General features: G+C 38.7%; 1 protein-coding gene across 1 annotated transcript; it reads left to right on the top strand.

Moving 5' to 3' along the window:
- The first annotated feature begins 1,601 nt into the window (after positions 1-1,601).
- Positions 1,602-17,204, top strand: LOC126827516 (uncharacterized). Its single transcript, XM_050556941.2, has 8 exons — positions 1,602-1,740; positions 3,643-3,695; positions 4,459-4,533; positions 5,676-5,806; positions 7,183-7,418; positions 11,017-11,149; positions 13,048-15,006; positions 15,364-17,204. Exons 4-8 carry the CDS (start codon positions 5,719-5,721, stop codon positions 15,582-15,584), a joined length of 2,637 nt encoding a protein of 878 aa, XP_050412898.1. The 5' UTR covers positions 1,602-1,740; positions 3,643-3,695; positions 4,459-4,533; positions 5,676-5,718; the 3' UTR covers positions 15,585-17,204.
- The last annotated feature ends 242 nt before the right edge of the window (positions 17,205-17,446 follow it).

Genomic DNA, 17,446 nt, shown 5'->3' with positions numbered 1-17,446 from the left:
CATTCCTAATTAAAATACAGATCTATATTTCGTTTCGTTTTCTTATTATACTTATGATGGCCTCCACACTACATGCAAATCTGTCTAGTTGTAATGGAAAGTCGCGTCAGAGGTCATACGAGCGGTTTTTGACCCTATAACGTCAGGCGTTCCTTAATCAATGTTGACGTTTCTAGTAGTTTACCTACAGTTCCGTGCATGACACGCCAAGAAGTCGCCGTAACGGGCCGATTCATTAGCTAATCCCTCACATCATCCAGAACGCGGGTTATATACATGTAATAACTTTTCCAGGTCCTTAAAGTAGCTAAGTCTCTAACTCAATATCATCAAAAATCTTCGACATTGAAAACACGAATTATTTGTCAATTTAAATTAACATTGATGTTGAGATCTTACAAGGAAAAGGGTTGGTTTCTGATATCCAATATTTAAGACAAAATAAACATTTTACCATTGGTACACGAATATGAATCTTGTACCATAATGCGTTTCAGCGCCATTTGGAACAAGGGACTCAAAGAACAGGACTCGACATATTCCACAAGTCATGTCAAATGGTGACGCTATATTCTTATCTGGAGAGCATGCGCAATAAATACCATCGGTGTAGACTGGAAAAACCAGACGCTAAAGATTGCCATTCACATATAAGACTTCTGGTGTATTTCGCTGAACATAACTGATTATCAATTTCTAGGTCCCAAATATTAGCGATTTAGCTCCTTTAAGTAAGAAATACAAGTAAAACGAAGTTTTCAACTACAAAAAAAACTAAACGAAATAGGATCTGTGTTTTAATCTGATTGTAATGAACATTGACTTTATTCAATGGGATCAAGATGGCTATAAGTGGGTAAGGCGCTGGCTCGCTAGCCTAGAGGTCGGGTGTTCGACCCCTGCATTGGCCGAGAAAGTTCATCCAGATTTTCCCACGTAGTTCCTTTCTCCCTTGTCAGTGATGCAGGAAAGGGGACCTGACAAGAACAGCTGTCTAGTCGTTCGGATTGGACGAAAAACCGAGGCCCCGTTCATGGTTTGAATTCGATATAAGAGTAGGCCGTAGTGCCGCTGTCCGGGCAAAATGTCCCTCATGGCACACTGTATGGCGTATGCCCGTCTTCATTAGCCCAGTTAGGCGCAGAACAGTAGGACGTTAAACCCCGTTTCATTTCGTATTCAATAGAACTGTGTCACGTGTATTTCCAGTTCCATAAACCACGTGATCTGTTATGCTAATAAACAAATAGACTATAATATAACAGCTAGTTACGTTAATTCACTTTACTATTTGAAAGAATAGCAATGTAGTTCAGGTAATCTCCTGAATCACCCCTTTGTAGAGTTGTTCCCCTTTAGTCACCAAGAAATAGAATTTTCCCACGGTTGATCCCGCTCCTCAATATATCGTTCAACAATTATAAATAAAATACAAACCATCAAAAATAAATTTATCGAGATTAAATTTTAATTAGTAGCACGATACAAGTTGATTTACAAGCAATCGATAACTAACAGTCTATATTTGGAAATGACATGGGTTTTAACTTTTATGGTTTTTACCGATAACAGTTTATCGAGTGGTTTAGTCTGGCCAGGTAACTGTCGTTTGAGTTTATGTAGGTCAACTTAGATTAAAATGGCCGACAACATCAACAATAGAACAATAATATAAGGTTTTAAAACCGTTTTACGAAGATATTTATTTACAGTTATAAGGAATGATAAGCTCTCAGACAGGTGAGTTAATTTACAGGTGAGCGGAGTTCACACACCTGGGTCCCATCGGGTTTTAAATTGCAGATTAATTCATGAGACTGTTTTCACTGATGACGGATTTCATGTCATGAGTGTCATAGTGTAGAACGATGCTTCGGCTACCTCTGATAATCTACGAAAATTCGCACCACCTGAACTCGTCGATTACAATGTATAAAATTACACCAGTATTTTAAAGTAGCTAAGTCTCCTACTCAATATCATTCAAAATCTTCAACATCGAAAACACAAATTATTTGTCATTGATGTTGTGATCTTACCGAGAAAAGATGGGTTTCTGATATCCAATATTTAAGACAAAATAAACATTTTACCGTTGGTACACGAATTGAATAAAGCCCATGGCAGGATTCGATTTTTGATAGGACATCACAATATTATAATAATATCATTTTTATTGTCCATTTACTAGAAGACACTTTATTGCCTATTTACTTATATATATTTGTATTGTCCACTTATTAATATACATTTGTCCATTTAATAATATACATTTGTATTGCCCATTACTATAGGTGTTTGTATTGGTCATTTACTAATATACATTTGTATTGCCCATTAAGGGCAAGGTAAAGTGACACCATTTTGTCACAACACCTGAAAAGATGAAAAAATTATTTCAAAAACCACAACAATGGCCCTTGGATACAAAAGTCTAAAAGAAAAAACATTACTCACAGACCATTTTTTTACCACCACTGACCCTTTAAACTGATCTTGTGATTACTGAGGCGTAAATTTATGGTGAAAATATAGCAAAATGTCCAACAAACACGGTTACACCTACAAGAATTATTTGAACTTTCTGACGTTACTTATCACACTCAACTATTATCCCATGGCGTGTACAACAACCGTCGAGACTCGCTTTTTCAATTAACCTCTCTCTATTAATGTAATACGTATTTCATTACGTTAGGTACATACTCGTATGTGCTTTAGCCATTTTGTTTTTTCGTCTCCGCCTTCTTCTCCAGTGACCCTCTGTTGACATATCACTGAAGCACGAAAAATCGCCAGGAGAAAATTTGAAAGGTACTGTGGCATCATGTAGCATCGATGTCGTGTGCGATAGGATAGTCGATCCCTGGAGATGTGGGTCTTTTTAGAAAGATGGGACGAACTGTCAAAAAAGTTGGTACATGTGGTTTCGTCGTCAAGTGATTTCAAATTCGTTGAATAAATTTTATTTTCATATTGGTAATTTTAAGTACACACTTAAGTTAAAATTTTCAAGTTTTTTCCTCTATATTAATATTAAATTAGTTTTTGTGTCTTATTTTATTTATTTAATGGAGCTAAATCGCTAATATTTCAGACCTAGAAATTGACCCAAATGGGTCGCAACACATATATAATCTAATTGTACATAAACTGTTTTACATTCAATTTCAAATCAGTTATGTCCAGCGAAATACGGCATGAGTCTCAACCGAATGTCAATTTCTAGCATCTGGTTATTCCAGTCTATTGCGCATGCTCTCCAGATAAAATATGGCGTCACCGTTTGACAGGAGTTGTCACATGTTACAAATGACACTGAAATGCACTATGGTACATGATTCGTGTATCAATGGTATTTTTTTTATTTTGTCTTAGATATTGGATATCAGAATCCCATCTTTTTCCGGTAAGATCGCAACATCAATGTTGATTTAAATTGACAAATAATTTGTGTTTTAAATGTGTAAGACTTTGGATGATATTGAGTTAGAGACTTAAAGCTACTTTAAAACATGGTTTGTTGGGTTTTTTATGTTTGAAATTATTATATAATAATTATACTTCTGTGTCGTTTATTTAAGATTTGTTTCATATAAACTTTTCATTGATATACCGTACATTTTTATTCTTATTTTACAGAATTGGACAAGATAATCTACGCAGATTATGGTGAACGTGTTGCTTTAAAGGAGGTAAATTCCTAATATTTGAGACCTAGAAATTGACACAGATGGGTAGCAATGCATATAATAATGTAATATGAATGTATATAAACTGATTTACATTCTATCTTTTCTGTTTTTACTCAAATTTCAAATCAATTATGTTCGGCGAAATATTCCAGAAGTCTGCATTCAATGGCAATCTCTAGCATCTGGTTATTCCAGTCTACAATAATAGTATTTATTGTGCAGGCTCTCCAGATAAGAATATGACGTCACCGCTTAACATGACTTGTGGAGTATGTCTAGCCTCGTTCTTCGAGTCCCATGTTACAAATGGCACTGAAATGCATTATGGTACACGATTCGTGTACCAATGGTAAAATGTTTATTTTGTCTTAAATATCTATATCAGAACCGTTTTTTTTTAATTCTAGCATACGTAAAGCAACCATCACATACATGTACATGCCAATCAAGAACATTCCCTATCTAGACAGTAAAGTTACTCTTTTGCATAGTGATGAGTGTTATGCATGGGCAGGGTATGCCCACAATATCAATATTACACAAACCCTGTGGGCAAGTTTACAAATCTACATCGTACCAACCCTTCTAGAAGACGTACATTCTACATCTGTGAATGGTTGTGATTCATGTATATCAGCATCTAATTAACTAGAACATCTGATATCACATGTACATGTATATTGATGTTTAATTATAGAATTTGTGTATGTGTTGGATTTGGAAAAGAATTGAAACATACACCTTTAAAATTTGTATTTTTCAGAAATATAGGAATACTTGTCTAGTGAATGCCAGAACTGAAATGTGATTTAGGATTTGTTGACTTATGTAATAACAGGTGGGTATAACAAATTGTAAATAATGTGGATTATTCCATTTGATGTACATACCTGTACATAAGATGAATGCTTTTAAAGTAAATTGGGTGGCCGAAAGGTTAACACGTGTCTGTCATTGAGTCAAGGGGCGTAGTTTCAGTTCTCTGCTTGTATGTGACAGGCAGTAGGGCTACCTGTCTAACCTTGTCGGTTTTCCCCGGGTCTGTTTTCTCCGGGTCCTCCCACTGCAAAAGACACCTATGCACAAGCGAATTATTGAAATAAATTTGAACTATGAGTTAGTCCCGAAATGACCTACAGTAGTTTGTATCCAGTGGACATAATTAAACCTCTCTCTGTCTCTATCTACACACAAATAATACATTCATCATTATGGTATCACTATATACATGTAATGAGCCTTAGCAGACATACATACATTGTAATATACCCCTGCATTCAAGTCATGAAAAATCCCCCCCCCCCTCACCTAAAAAAGACTGCTATTATTGTAATCAGATGTCAAATCAGGAATATGAAGGCTATAATGTAGCACACGATATGTTAAATGCAGTCACATTCATAGCTTTGTGTACCTCATATCATAGGGGAAATATTGCTGTTCACTATGCCACTAGTGGTACACCATACATCTGCAGTGAAAGTAGTGCATGAGACAAAATGACCTTTTGTTTACAAAATATTTGAAAACTATGAGGTCCTATAACTAAGTTTTGATAAAAAAAAATTCAGATTTCAAGTCTTGATGGTTGGAGTTTGATTATGGCAAGGTGTCACTTTACCTTGTCCTTCCTTATTGTCCATTAACTAATTAATAGACATTTTTTTTTATTGTCCATTAACTAATAGACAGTTCCATCCGATGAAAAACAGAGGTCCCGTGTACACATTGGCGTGTACGTAATCCCTTGACAGTTGGAATTCGATATAAGAGTAGGCCGTAGTGCCGCTGTCCGGGCAAAATTTCCCTCATAGCACACTGTATGGCGTATGCCCGTCTTCATTAGCCCAGTTCGGAGCAGAACAGTAGCACATTAAACTCCATTTCATTTCATTTCATTTCATTTCATTTTCATTTCACAATTAAAAAAGACATGTGGTGTTACTGTATAAAAAACAATATTTTTATTTTATTATTTAGAAATGGTAGATCTTCATTTCATGTGACATGAATAAAAGAAAGAATGGTTTTATATGTGAATACAAACAAGATGCTGTTGGTGTTCTTGGGTGTCGTTTTTCTGATATCATCGTCATGGGGACAAAGAAATTGTAAGTGATAATTCTAACTAACTGACCCAACATTTTGGTGTAATCTTCAATAAAAATGACATTTGCAATGAATGTTACTTGATAATTGAGAATATGTGGGTGGAGGTATTGTCTGTCAATCTAACGATTGGCAACTATGGGAGACGGTGCGGAGACAGTTGATGCCTACATGTATTTCTAGTCCAAACTTCTAACAGTGACAACTCCGTTCAGAATAAAATAATGTACTGAAATTTTCAATATTTTCTTTTTTATCATCTATTTTTGAATTATTATAGCAAGAATGAACAACTCGTTATGAAAATCTTAGCTAATGTATCTTTAAAAAATATTTCGCTAGTCTGTTTGGTACAGTAACGGAAGTAAGAGAGAGAGAGATGGGGTTTAATGTCCGCTCGACACAAACTAGGTCATTTCGGAACTAACACATGGTTCAATTTTATTTCAATAATTCATTTGCCCATGGGGATCACAGTGACTAGGTGGGTTAGACGCTTGCGAGTTAGCATGGAGGTCGGGTGTTCGATCCCTGCATTGCCGCCCGAGAAAGTTCATCAGGATTTTCAGACGTGGTTTCCCCTTGTCAGTGGCGCAGAACGGAGGTCCTGGCAATGACTGCTGTCCAGTCCTTCGGATGATACGAAAAACCGAGGTCCCGTGTATACATTGGAATGCACGTTAAAGATCCCTTGGCAGTTGGAATTCGATATAAGAGTAGGCGATAGTGACACTGCCCGGGCAAAATTTACCTCATAGCGCGCATACGCCTATGGCGTATGCCCGTCTTCATTAGCCCAGTATAGGAGAAGAACAGTAGGACGTTAAACCCCATTTAATTTCATTTCATTTCGCTTGCCCGTAGGGGTCTTTAGTAGTGGGAGGAAACCGGAGGACCCTGAGAAAACCTAGGAGGTTGGACAGGCGACCCTACTCTTTATCACGTACAGCTGGGGAATCAAAACCATGCCAGATGACTCAATGACAGACCTTATAATACAGCGTGCACATGTTAACCATTCGGCCATCCATTCCCCCCAGGAATGTAAGAAGATAAACCTCATTTCATTTCGGGGGGGAGGGGGGATGGCTGAATCGTTAGTGTGCGCGCGCTGTATCATAAAGTCTGTCATTGAGTCGACTGGCGTGGTTTCGAATCCCCGGTTGTACGTGACAAGGAGTAGGGTCGCCTCTCCAACCTCGTGGGTTTTCTCTGTGTCAGGTTTCCTCCCACTGCTAAAGACCCCTACGCGCAAGCGAATTATGTAAATAAAATTAAACCATATGTTAGTCCCGAAATGACCTAGTTTGTGTCAAGTGGAAGTTAAACCCCATTTCTCTCTCTCTCTCACTCATTTCTTGGCTATGTTTCTTTTCAGATGATTTGGAATTTATCTGTGGTCAGACTTTACCTGTGTTTGATACTGACCTAGTTATAAATGGTAGAGCATCGTTCGTCCCCGCTACAATTCCTGTCGAATGTATTGTTAATCTAGAATCCGGCTATACAGACGGAGCATATCGACTTCAGATTATTATCGAGGCCATCGACATCCAGAACTGTGCCGTCAAGCTAGATGTCTTTAATGGTAAAGGAGCCTTTGGAAATTATTTGGTAAGTATTTATTTGTCCCCCGCCTTTCGAAGAAAGCAGGGGACTATTAAAATGGGTTCGTCCGTCTGTCTGTCTGTCTGTCTGTCTGTCTGTCTGTCTGTCTGTCTGTCTGTCTGTCTGTCTGTCTGTCTGTCTGTCTGTCTGTCCGTCTGTCTGTCCGTCTGTCTGTCCGTCACACTTTTTGGGACACAATAACTCTCTTCCTAATTGAGCTAGAATGTTCAAACTTGGTGTATGTGTTTATTAGGTCAATGCCTTGATGGAGTTCGAAGATGAGCATTTTCCGCTTAGGGTAAGCAGAGATAAGCAATTTGATTGGCTGATGCTTTGGGACACGATAACTCTCTTCCTAATTGGGCTAGAATGTTCAAACTTGGTGTATGTGTTGATTAGGTCAATGCCTTGATGGAGTTCGAAGATGAGCATTTTCCGCTTAGGGTAAGCAGAGATAAGCAATTTGATTGTTTGATGCTTTGGGACACGATAACTTTTAATTGAGCTAGAATGTTCAAACTTGGTGTATGTGTTTATTAGGTCAATGCCTTGATGGAGTTCGAAGATGAGCATTTTCCGCTTAGGGTAAGCAGAGATAAGCAATTTGATTGGTTGATACTTTGGGGCACGATAACTCTCTTCCTAATTGAGCTAGAATGTTCAAACTTGGTGTATGTGTTGATTAGGTCAATGCCTTGATGGAGTTCGAAGATGAGCATTTTCCGCTTAGGGTAAGCCGAGATAAGCAATTTGATTGGTTGATGCTTTGGGACACGATAACTTTAGTTCTAATTAAGTGAGATTGATGAAACTTGGTGTATAGTTTCATTACAGTAATACCTTGACTAAGTTTGATAATGAGCATTTTCTGCTCAGGGTAAGCAGAGCGATACGCAATTTGATTGGTCGAGACTTTGGAAAACAATAACTCTCCTACTTTGATTGTCCCCCGCCTTTCGAAGAAAGCAGGGAACTATTAAAATGGGTTCGTCCGTCTGTCTGTTTGTCTGTCTGTCCGTTCCGCTTATGGTAAGCAGAGATAAACAATTTGATTGGTTGATCTTCGAATTGAGTAAATGTTCATGCTTATTGTCCCCCGCCTTTCGAAGAAAGCAGGGAACTATTAAAATGGGTTCGTCCGTCTGTCTGTTTGTCTGTCCGTTCCGCTTAGGGTAAGCAGAGATAAACAATTTGATTGGTTGATGCTTTGGGACACTATAACTTTATTATATCATTACCTTGACTAACACTGGTAAGCTGATACCGTTGACTAATGAACCTGGGCCTTTTAGTAATGACATTTGTAGTTTGATTGCTGGAAACTTTTGAAAAAAATAAATGTGCAATTAATTAATATGTGTCATCTATTTATTTTTGGATTTCGGCGGGGGACATCAGCCTCACTGTTGGCTTGTTTTTCTGGTGAAGTACAAATCTGGGGGGGGGGGGGGGAGGGGATATTTTCAGACCAAAGCAGAAATTCAGGCATTTATTGCATCATGTTCGCGCTTCAAGACTAATGCTTTCGCCGTAAGCTTGTTTCATTAGGAGACAATTGAGAGACAGACAGAGACACAGAGATGGGGTTTAACATCCACTCTACACATATTAGGTCATATCAGGACTAACATATGGTTCAAGTTTATTTCAATAATTCACTTGCGGGTCTTTAGCAGTGGGAGGAAACCGGAAGACCTGGAGAAAATCCACGAGGTTGGACAGGCGACCTACTCCTTGTCACGTACAACTGAGGAATCAAAACCACGCCAGTTGACTCAATGACAGGCCTTATGATACAGCGCGCAGGTGCTAACCATTCGACCATCCAACCCCCCGAATATCAACAGGAGAGATTTAGCCAACTATACATAGGTTGTTTGTTTTTTTTAAGATATAAATATTGATAACATCTACAAGATTCGTGTAACTATAAAATGTAGGGGGTTTGGGTGACGGAATGGTCTAAGGCATTTGCATTGGATCATAAGGCCTGGCATTGAGTCAAGAGTTTCGATTCACTGCTTGTATGTGACAAGGAGTAGGGTAGCCTGTCCAACATTTTGGGTGTTTCTCCGGTTTCCTACTACTGCTAAAGACCCGCAAGTGAATTATTGAAATAAACTTGAACCATATGTTAGTCCTGATATGACCTAATATGTGTAGAGTGGATGTTAAACCCCATCTCTGTGTCTCTGTCTGTCTCTCAAATGTCTCCTAATGAAACAAGCTTACGGCGAAAGCGAATTATTGAAATAAAATTTAACCATGTGTAAGTCCCGAAATGACCTAGTTTGTGTTGAGTGGATGTTGAACCCCATTTCTCTCTCTCTCTCTATTGATATTCTGGCAAAAATAGATTATCTCCCTTGAGTATAAACGTAATTTGGCTTCAGCCGTTACGCATAGTGAAATGAAATGTTGTTTAACGTCCTACTGGGCTAATGAAGACGGGCATATGCCATACAGGGTGATATGAGGGAAATTTTTTCCGGACAGCAGCACTAAGGCCTACTATTATATCGAATTCCTGTCAGGCCCTCCATCCTGCACCACTGACAAGGGCAAACCACGTCAGAAAATCCTGATGAACTTGTCCGGCCGATGCAGGGATCGAACATGCGACCTCAAAACTAGCAAAATTTTGAAAGAGATTTTCCATTTATCACTCCAAAAGTTTTATTTCTAGCAGGACAAAGGAATTTGGTTTTAAAGATACATTATAGGAGATTTTTATAAGGAGTTAGCCATTCTTGCTATAACAGTTCAAAAATAGATGATGAAAGAAGAATATATTGAAAGTTTCAGTCAAATTACTTTATTTTGAACATAGTTATCACCAGTGTAATTTTTGACTAGAAATGGGATTGAATTCCATCTTCACTGATTCTTAGTATGGCCGATTGTTTGATTGACAGGTGTTAACTCCACCTACATAATCTCTGCTGTCTTTTGTCTGCTGTCATCATATCCGAATTTGTGTTTTACCTTTTTGGATTTTTATAACAATTGAACAAAATGAGTGAGAGGGTAAATTTTCATTCTTACTTGTATTTTGGGCATGCATTAAATCAATTGAATATAGGACATAATATTATAATACAATTATGATAAATCTATAGGTATACACCAGTGGCGTCGTGCCTATTGGGGAAATAAAAATATTTTTATTGATATTATTAAGACAGAAGACCTCTCCGTCTGTATCACACGGTCTCCAGGAATTGTATAATTTGTCATTATCTGTGTTTAGTTTATTGCACTTTAATTAGTTTAGATGTCATTTGTTAAGGCATTGTTCAACAGCGGCCTCGCTTCATACACTCTATCATTTAGCCTCGATCCGGGAGTATGACGTCAACGTAACGGTTAATCTCCACTCACGACGCCATTTAGAATTAAATCAGTCAACGAAATCCTGTTTAAATCCAAGCTCCAAAACCATCCGTGGGTCTACAGAGTTGATTTTGTACTTGTTGTGTAAATAAAGATCTAATTTATAATTTCTTTGACATCTGAAGCCTAAATAAAGACTTGCAATAATCAGATTTAGCTCTTGCATAATGGATGTTTAAATATAATGTTCAAATATTTTGTTTGATTTCAGCGCCAGTTATCATGTCGCAGTATGAGTACAGACACGCTTTATACAGAAAGTAATTTTGCCACGATAAGATTGTCTAGACCATACAATCTTGAGGAAAATGCTTATGTCTTCAACCTTAATATAAGAGCCTACAGTAAGTCAGTTGATTCTCATATTCCTAAACCATTGCCGTACTGAGAGGGATTACTTGGGTTTTTGATGGAATGTGTCTATTTTTATCGTCCAATCAAAACTCTCCTGAGTCTTGGAAATTGTATTTCTATCCAATTTGTTGAAACACAATAAGTAAGATGACAGTCGGTCTTTTTAATCTGGGGGTTCTTCCCTAAAACTTCAAACAGTTAATTTAATTTATTAAAGATGGTGAAAATATTGTTCGTCTGCTAATAAAAAGAGATTATAAGAAGATTCTACGTGTGGTGATTACCCATATTTTATGTTTGTAGCTATTCAGGATAGCCTTGTTTGTCACACAATTTGTTTTTCTGCAATATTCTACAAATCGATATAGGGATAATTTTGGTGTGTGTGAGTGAGTGAGTGAGTGAGTGAGAGAGAGAGAGAGAGAGAGAGAGAGAGAGAGAGAGTTTAACGTCCACACGACACAAACTAGGTCATTTCGGGACTAACATATGGTTTAATTTTATTTCAATATTTCGCTTGCGCGTAGGGGTAGGGGTCTTTAGCAGTGGGAGGAAACCGGAGGACCCGGAGAAAACCCACGAGATTGGACAGGTGACCCTACTCCTTGTCACATATAACCAGGGATTCGAAACCACGCCAGTTGACTCAATGACAGGCCTTATGATACAGCACGCACGAATTTTGGTGGGAAAACTGTGAGAAACATAGCAAGCAAGACTGGAAGAAGGGTTGCCAACATGGGGTATATTTCAAAAAAAGAAACGCACAATGACATTTCGTCGTCGGTATACCTGCGCTCTACCATCACGTCGTTGTAACAGTAACCGCAAATCATCGCTGAACCAAACTGTTCTCCAGCGTTGCTGTGGCCATACCTTGTGTGTCTGAACCCATTGAAGTCGGATTTGATGGTGTCTGCGTACATGTATTTCAAAACAAAAGCTCTAACGGGAACTCTGGCTCGTAATCCAGTTTCATGTAGGCGTTTATGGACTGTCTGGTCTGAGATCCTACTTAGTGCAGGAATTGCTGCTGCAGTAGAGGTCGCTGTTGTGAACCGTTTCCCAAATGACGTAACTGGATGTGACAATCCAGGGCAGGTGGGGTCACTCTTGTTTGGCCTGAGCTTGGGCGGTCACGTATCCCAGAGGCGAGAAATGGTACTCTGGGAAACATTCAGACGCCTGACTACATCTATCTGGGATTCACCTGCTTCTAACCGACCGATAGCGCAGTTGCGTTGGTCATAGTTCAGATGTGTTATCACTTGGATCGTTAAATGTTTACATCTGCAACTGATTTTGAAACCGAGAACCCCAGGATTTTAAAGGCCTTAGATTTGGGAAGTATTTAAACTCGTGTGTCTTGGCACAATCAAGCGAAAACGAATTTCTGCAAAAAGTATGACCCATCATAATTAGTGACCGTACATTTAAAACCAATCATGAATTTATTTTATCCTTACATAATGACATTAAAAACAAGTAAGATTTATGGAGACAACGATCTCGTTCAAATACAAAAATGATGAAAAATGGGCTGTGCATTTCTTTTTTTGAAGTGTATATATATTAAAAAATAAATTTCAGAACAGAGTATTAAAGTACAGGTCATCATTGTCTATGTCTTTTGTTGGAAAGCGGGGTTCCGTGGAGGTAAAGCACTCTTGTTAGAAATCGAGGCCATTGTTGTATGGCACTCTTATTAGAAAGCACTGGTTATAAGGCACTGGCCTCTGGAGAAGAATGTCCTAGGTCTGAGCTACAATATCAATAAAGACCTGCTGTTCATTTTCATTTAATATCTTTTACATTCTCCGTTACAGAGCTGGATCGCTGCCTCTAACGATGTACATGTACTCAATTTCTCAATTATTTCTATTTTCAGAGGATGATGGTGAATCATCAATATTTCAAGGTGGAGCCAATTTACCAGTTGGTGCAATAGTTGGTATTATTATTGGTTTGTTGGCGCTTGTTCTCCTGATGTTTCTGTTGGTCTGGTGTTGGAAATCAGGAAGACTCTACGACTACACTGGTTGGACTGGAAAAAATGACGACGACGACAAGGAAGGGAAAGAGAATTTCGGTGTGGGAAATTCAGACAGCATGGTTACTTCTTCGGTTGCTTCTGGACTGGATCATAAAGATCCATCGGTATGGAATACAGCAGTTAGTGGTAAATACGATCCATCTATTCCCAGAAGAACCGATGGTCCCCAGTTTCTTGGTCGTAGATCATATGGACGAAATGGAACTACTAATGGAGTTGTCGTAACTACGTCTAAAAATGGGGATCCTGCTGCCACCTATCAGAAAGAACAGACTGATTTAAAGCAGTTGCTAAACAATGAGATACGTCAAGGGCAAGGGCCAAGGGGCAGAGGTCAAAGTGCAAGAGGTGACGGTGGCGATAGTAAAGAAACATTAATTGATGATGTTTTTGAAAGTGATGATAATAAAAATAAAGACAATAGACTTCTATCTAATGGAGGTGATGATGCTTATGAAAATGTAGCGACTCCTGCATATTTGAAGAAAAAAGACAGTGGGAATGAGTTCTTTAAGAGGGGGGATCCTACTAGGGGGTCATCAAGAAGGGGAGAGGATGGTTCCCCTACAAGAGGATCGTTACGAAGAGGTGACACAGGGAGAGGTAGTAATAAAAGTACAGGATCTCATCACGATGACATGAATAAAGCCAAGAATCTGGCTGATGAAGCTACTGCAGTAAAACTAAAATCTTCTAAATCGCGATCAGGTCCTGGGGAAGGGGATAGCAGAGGGAAGGGTGAAAACCATGGTAATTCCGGAGGACAAGTTGACCCACCTTCTGATTTTGATTCCAGTAGTTTTATGTCAGTACCAGAACCAGCAACTGTTACAGCATCCGTTCATGGACGATCAGGCCCTGGTGGACCATCACAAAAGCCTACAGATAAAGCTTCAGATGATTCAGAGTTGAATGAAATCAACTCCAAAGCTAAACACGGTGAATCAGAAAGGGTGCCCAATCCAAACATTCCACAAAATCAAAATGCAGATTCCCACAAATCACCAAATTCTAAGAAAAAGAAGAAAAAGAAACCAAAACAAGAAGAAGTTAAAGATACACTCCCTCCTGAAGCTTTTGAACCTTTGTTTGACCGTCCAGTTTCCGAAGAACCCTATCCTGCAGGGATGCAACCTTTAAATGCTGGGTACAATCCATACGGTGTACCAGGAGGAATGTATCCCTTACAGCAATATGGAATGCCATATGGTATGATGCCTGCACCAGGAACAGTACCGCCAGGAACACAAACCTACAGTTATGCTTATCAAACAATGCCTGCACCAGGTGCACATCCCAACACAGCACCACAACAAATGGCAGGAAAAGCTGCTTGGATTGTTCAAGAAACACCATCTAAAAACGGTCCAGTCCAAAAAACCTCTTTTATGATGGCTACGCAAGAATCACGACCAGGAAGTCAACAGAATAAAAATCATAATGGTAGTCCAGGTCAACCTAGTTCCTCTTCCACTCCATATGGAGATATACCACATGGTCATGGCCCAGACCGAAGAAAATCTAAACCTCGAAATCCTGGTGATAGTAACAATGCATCTGTTGTCCCTGCTGGAGTTATGTCCCCAGATAATGGTCAAGGTCACAGAACAGCCATGATGAAATCAGGAGTTGACCCAGTTACTGGTATAGAGACACATCAGGCTTTATGGACAGATACAACACAAGATCGGACGGATCCAAGACCAGAAGATAATCCTAAAATAAATCGTAAGACAGTTACCAGGACAACCAATAGAGGGGGTTATGGTGACTTACCACAGCATGTAGATAATAGTAAGTTTGTTTTATTAATATAATCAAATCTTCCATGTCTTAAACTAGGTAACAAGCAAAGTTCTTACATCTAGCTAACAAGCAAAGTTCTTAATCTAGCTAACAAGCAAAGTTCTTACATCTAGCTGACGAGCAAAGGTCTTCCATTAGCTTACAAACACAGGTCTTACACCTAGCTAAGAAGCAAAGTTCTTCCATCTAGCTAACAAACAAATTATTGAAATAAAATTGAACCATATGTTAGTCCTGAAATGACCTAGTTTGTGTCGAGAAGACTTAAACCCCATCTCTCTCTCTCCCTGTCTCTGATAGAGACTTCACTTAGTAATTACATGTTCTTATTTTTCTGCATTTCAGTTACCGATCACCTATTTATATCAATGGATGCCGATGACCCAGCTTTCTTGTCCCCATCAGGAATGGGTGCTCACGCCATGACATCGACTGAGACTCCAGAAGGAAACAATGCATTGTTTTATACAGGTTTACATCGTGGACATGGCACATCACCTCAACATGCCATTCATCCAGCACCAAGTAGACATAATGCTATACGTGATAATATATCTATAGCTTAGATCAATGAGACTAGTTAGATCATATCATATATCGGTGGATGCTATATCGTTGCCCTCAGGATACGGAAACGGGGCAGAGCTTAACCATTGGTCCTCAAGATATGAATACAGGTAGTAATGTATTAGTTAGATGCAAATTAGAAAGCATATCACAGCCCATCTTCGCTAGCCAAGGATTACGATTCACTTCTCTTCTCTTCACCCATGGCAGATCTCGAATACATTTTGGAGTTAGCGCGCAATGCCACCTGGTGATATATCACAGTTGCACCCCTTACATAGACGTCATCGCTAGCCAATCAGAATCGTTTTGTTATACATGTACGTATGTTGGAGAGTCTAAAATGGCTGCGCCCAGTATAGCAAAATTGATATGTGAATTTGGGGAATATCACCCAACGCTTTTCTTAGTTGTTGACTGCCTCCAAAAGTATCTCCGAAAATGGTTCTTCTGTGTTGTTTAGGCAATATGTTGTCGTGGCAGAGGCGACAAGACTCTCTGTCAGCTGCCATGTTTGTTTACATTTCGCCGATATATACATGTGATAAGTCTTCTGATTGGATACAGCTACTGATAACTGTAGCCAATGAAATCTTGATCCACGAATCCTCAAAATGTATTCGAGATCTGCCAAGAGGGAAGAGAAAAGAAGCGAATCGTAACTTTTGGCTAGCGAAGATGACCACACCCTAACCGCTGTCATCAATCTGTAATCAAGAATATGTAAACCAACTGTGGGGGCCAGTCTACTCCTGACCATTGAGGGAACCAATATAGCATCTATGGAGTATAGTTTAAGATTATTTCTCACATTCTACTCATGTGTATATAGAACGGATAAAAATCATAAGAGTGCTATCAAAGAATCTATATTTAATCGGGTGCTATCGAAGAATCTGTATTTAATCGGGTTGTGGACGTTGAAAATTCCTACACGTCTGGATGGAAGCGTTCTGAAGAACTTGTGCGATCTGTGACGATCAATCAACCAATCAGAAAAAAGCTTTGTTTGCTATGTAGGATACGAAAAACAAGCATAAATATCGCTTCCCGAATGGAAAAAATAACATTGTGCTCCTCTATGGAAGGAAATGTCTTTTTGTGATTTGCTCTTTTCAAGTCACGCATAACCTAACTTAAAACCTCCACAAAGGTCCAACCCTCAAACAATTTATATCTAACTTTGAATTATATTATTTTGAAAAATCTGCTCCCAAGCAATTACGGTCATGTTTCAAGTCAACTTGAAACCTCCACAGAGGTCCAACCCTCGTGAAATTTAAATCTAATTTGAAAACTTATCTGTTTGCATTATTTTGAAAAACCTGCCCCCAAGCAATTTCGGTCAATTTTACAAACAACAGTCAAGACTGACACCTGCACGTCAAGCCAAGGTAAATCCTATGGCACGTTGCAATAACTAAAAAACATTGAAAATTACCAAAATATTTCATGTCATAATTCTTTAATCACTTTTTCATTTTACCCAATCATCATTGCTTTTATATTCTAATTATAATTGTAAATTGTGGAATTTTGTGGACTGAGTCCTAATATTTAAATATTGTAAATAATTTTTTAAAAATAAATTAAAACTTTATTACTGACAAGATCAAAAAGCTGGGTTTTTTTTAATTGGACAGGACTGTGGTAACATCAGAATATATGGATAGCAATCAACACAGGCAGACCACCATCGATTTCTCATTGACTTTATGAAATGAAATGAAATGGGGTTTAACGTCCTACTATTCTGCTCCTAAACTGGGCTAATGAAAACGGGCATACGCCATACAGTGTGCTATGAGGGAAATTTGGCCCGGGCAGCGGTGCTACGGCCTACTCTTATATCGAATTCCAA

Source organism: Patella vulgata, chromosome 7, assembly GCF_932274485.2.
Source record: "Patella vulgata chromosome 7, xgPatVulg1.2, whole genome shotgun sequence".
NCBI classification, from domain to species: domain Eukaryota; kingdom Metazoa; phylum Mollusca; class Gastropoda; family Patellidae; genus Patella; species Patella vulgata.
The sequence above is the reverse complement of the archived record's forward strand: the minus strand, read 5'-3'. Positions and strand labels throughout refer to the sequence as shown.

What these genes read in the sequence shown, in the direction of transcription:
- LOC126827516 (XM_050556941.2), top strand. Translation starts at nt 5,719, where the DNA reads ATGGTTTTATATGTGAATACAAACAAGATGCTGTTGGTGTTCTTGGGT. An exon ending in GTCATGGGGACAAAGAAATT is followed by an intron (nt 5,807 to 7,182) that starts GTAAGTGATAAT and finishes GTTTCTTTTCAG; the next exon opens with ATGATTTGGAATTTATCTGT. An exon ending in CCTTAATATAAGAGCCTACA is followed by an intron (nt 11,150 to 13,047) that starts GTAAGTCAGTTG and finishes TTCTATTTTCAG; the next exon opens with AGGATGATGGTGAATCATCA.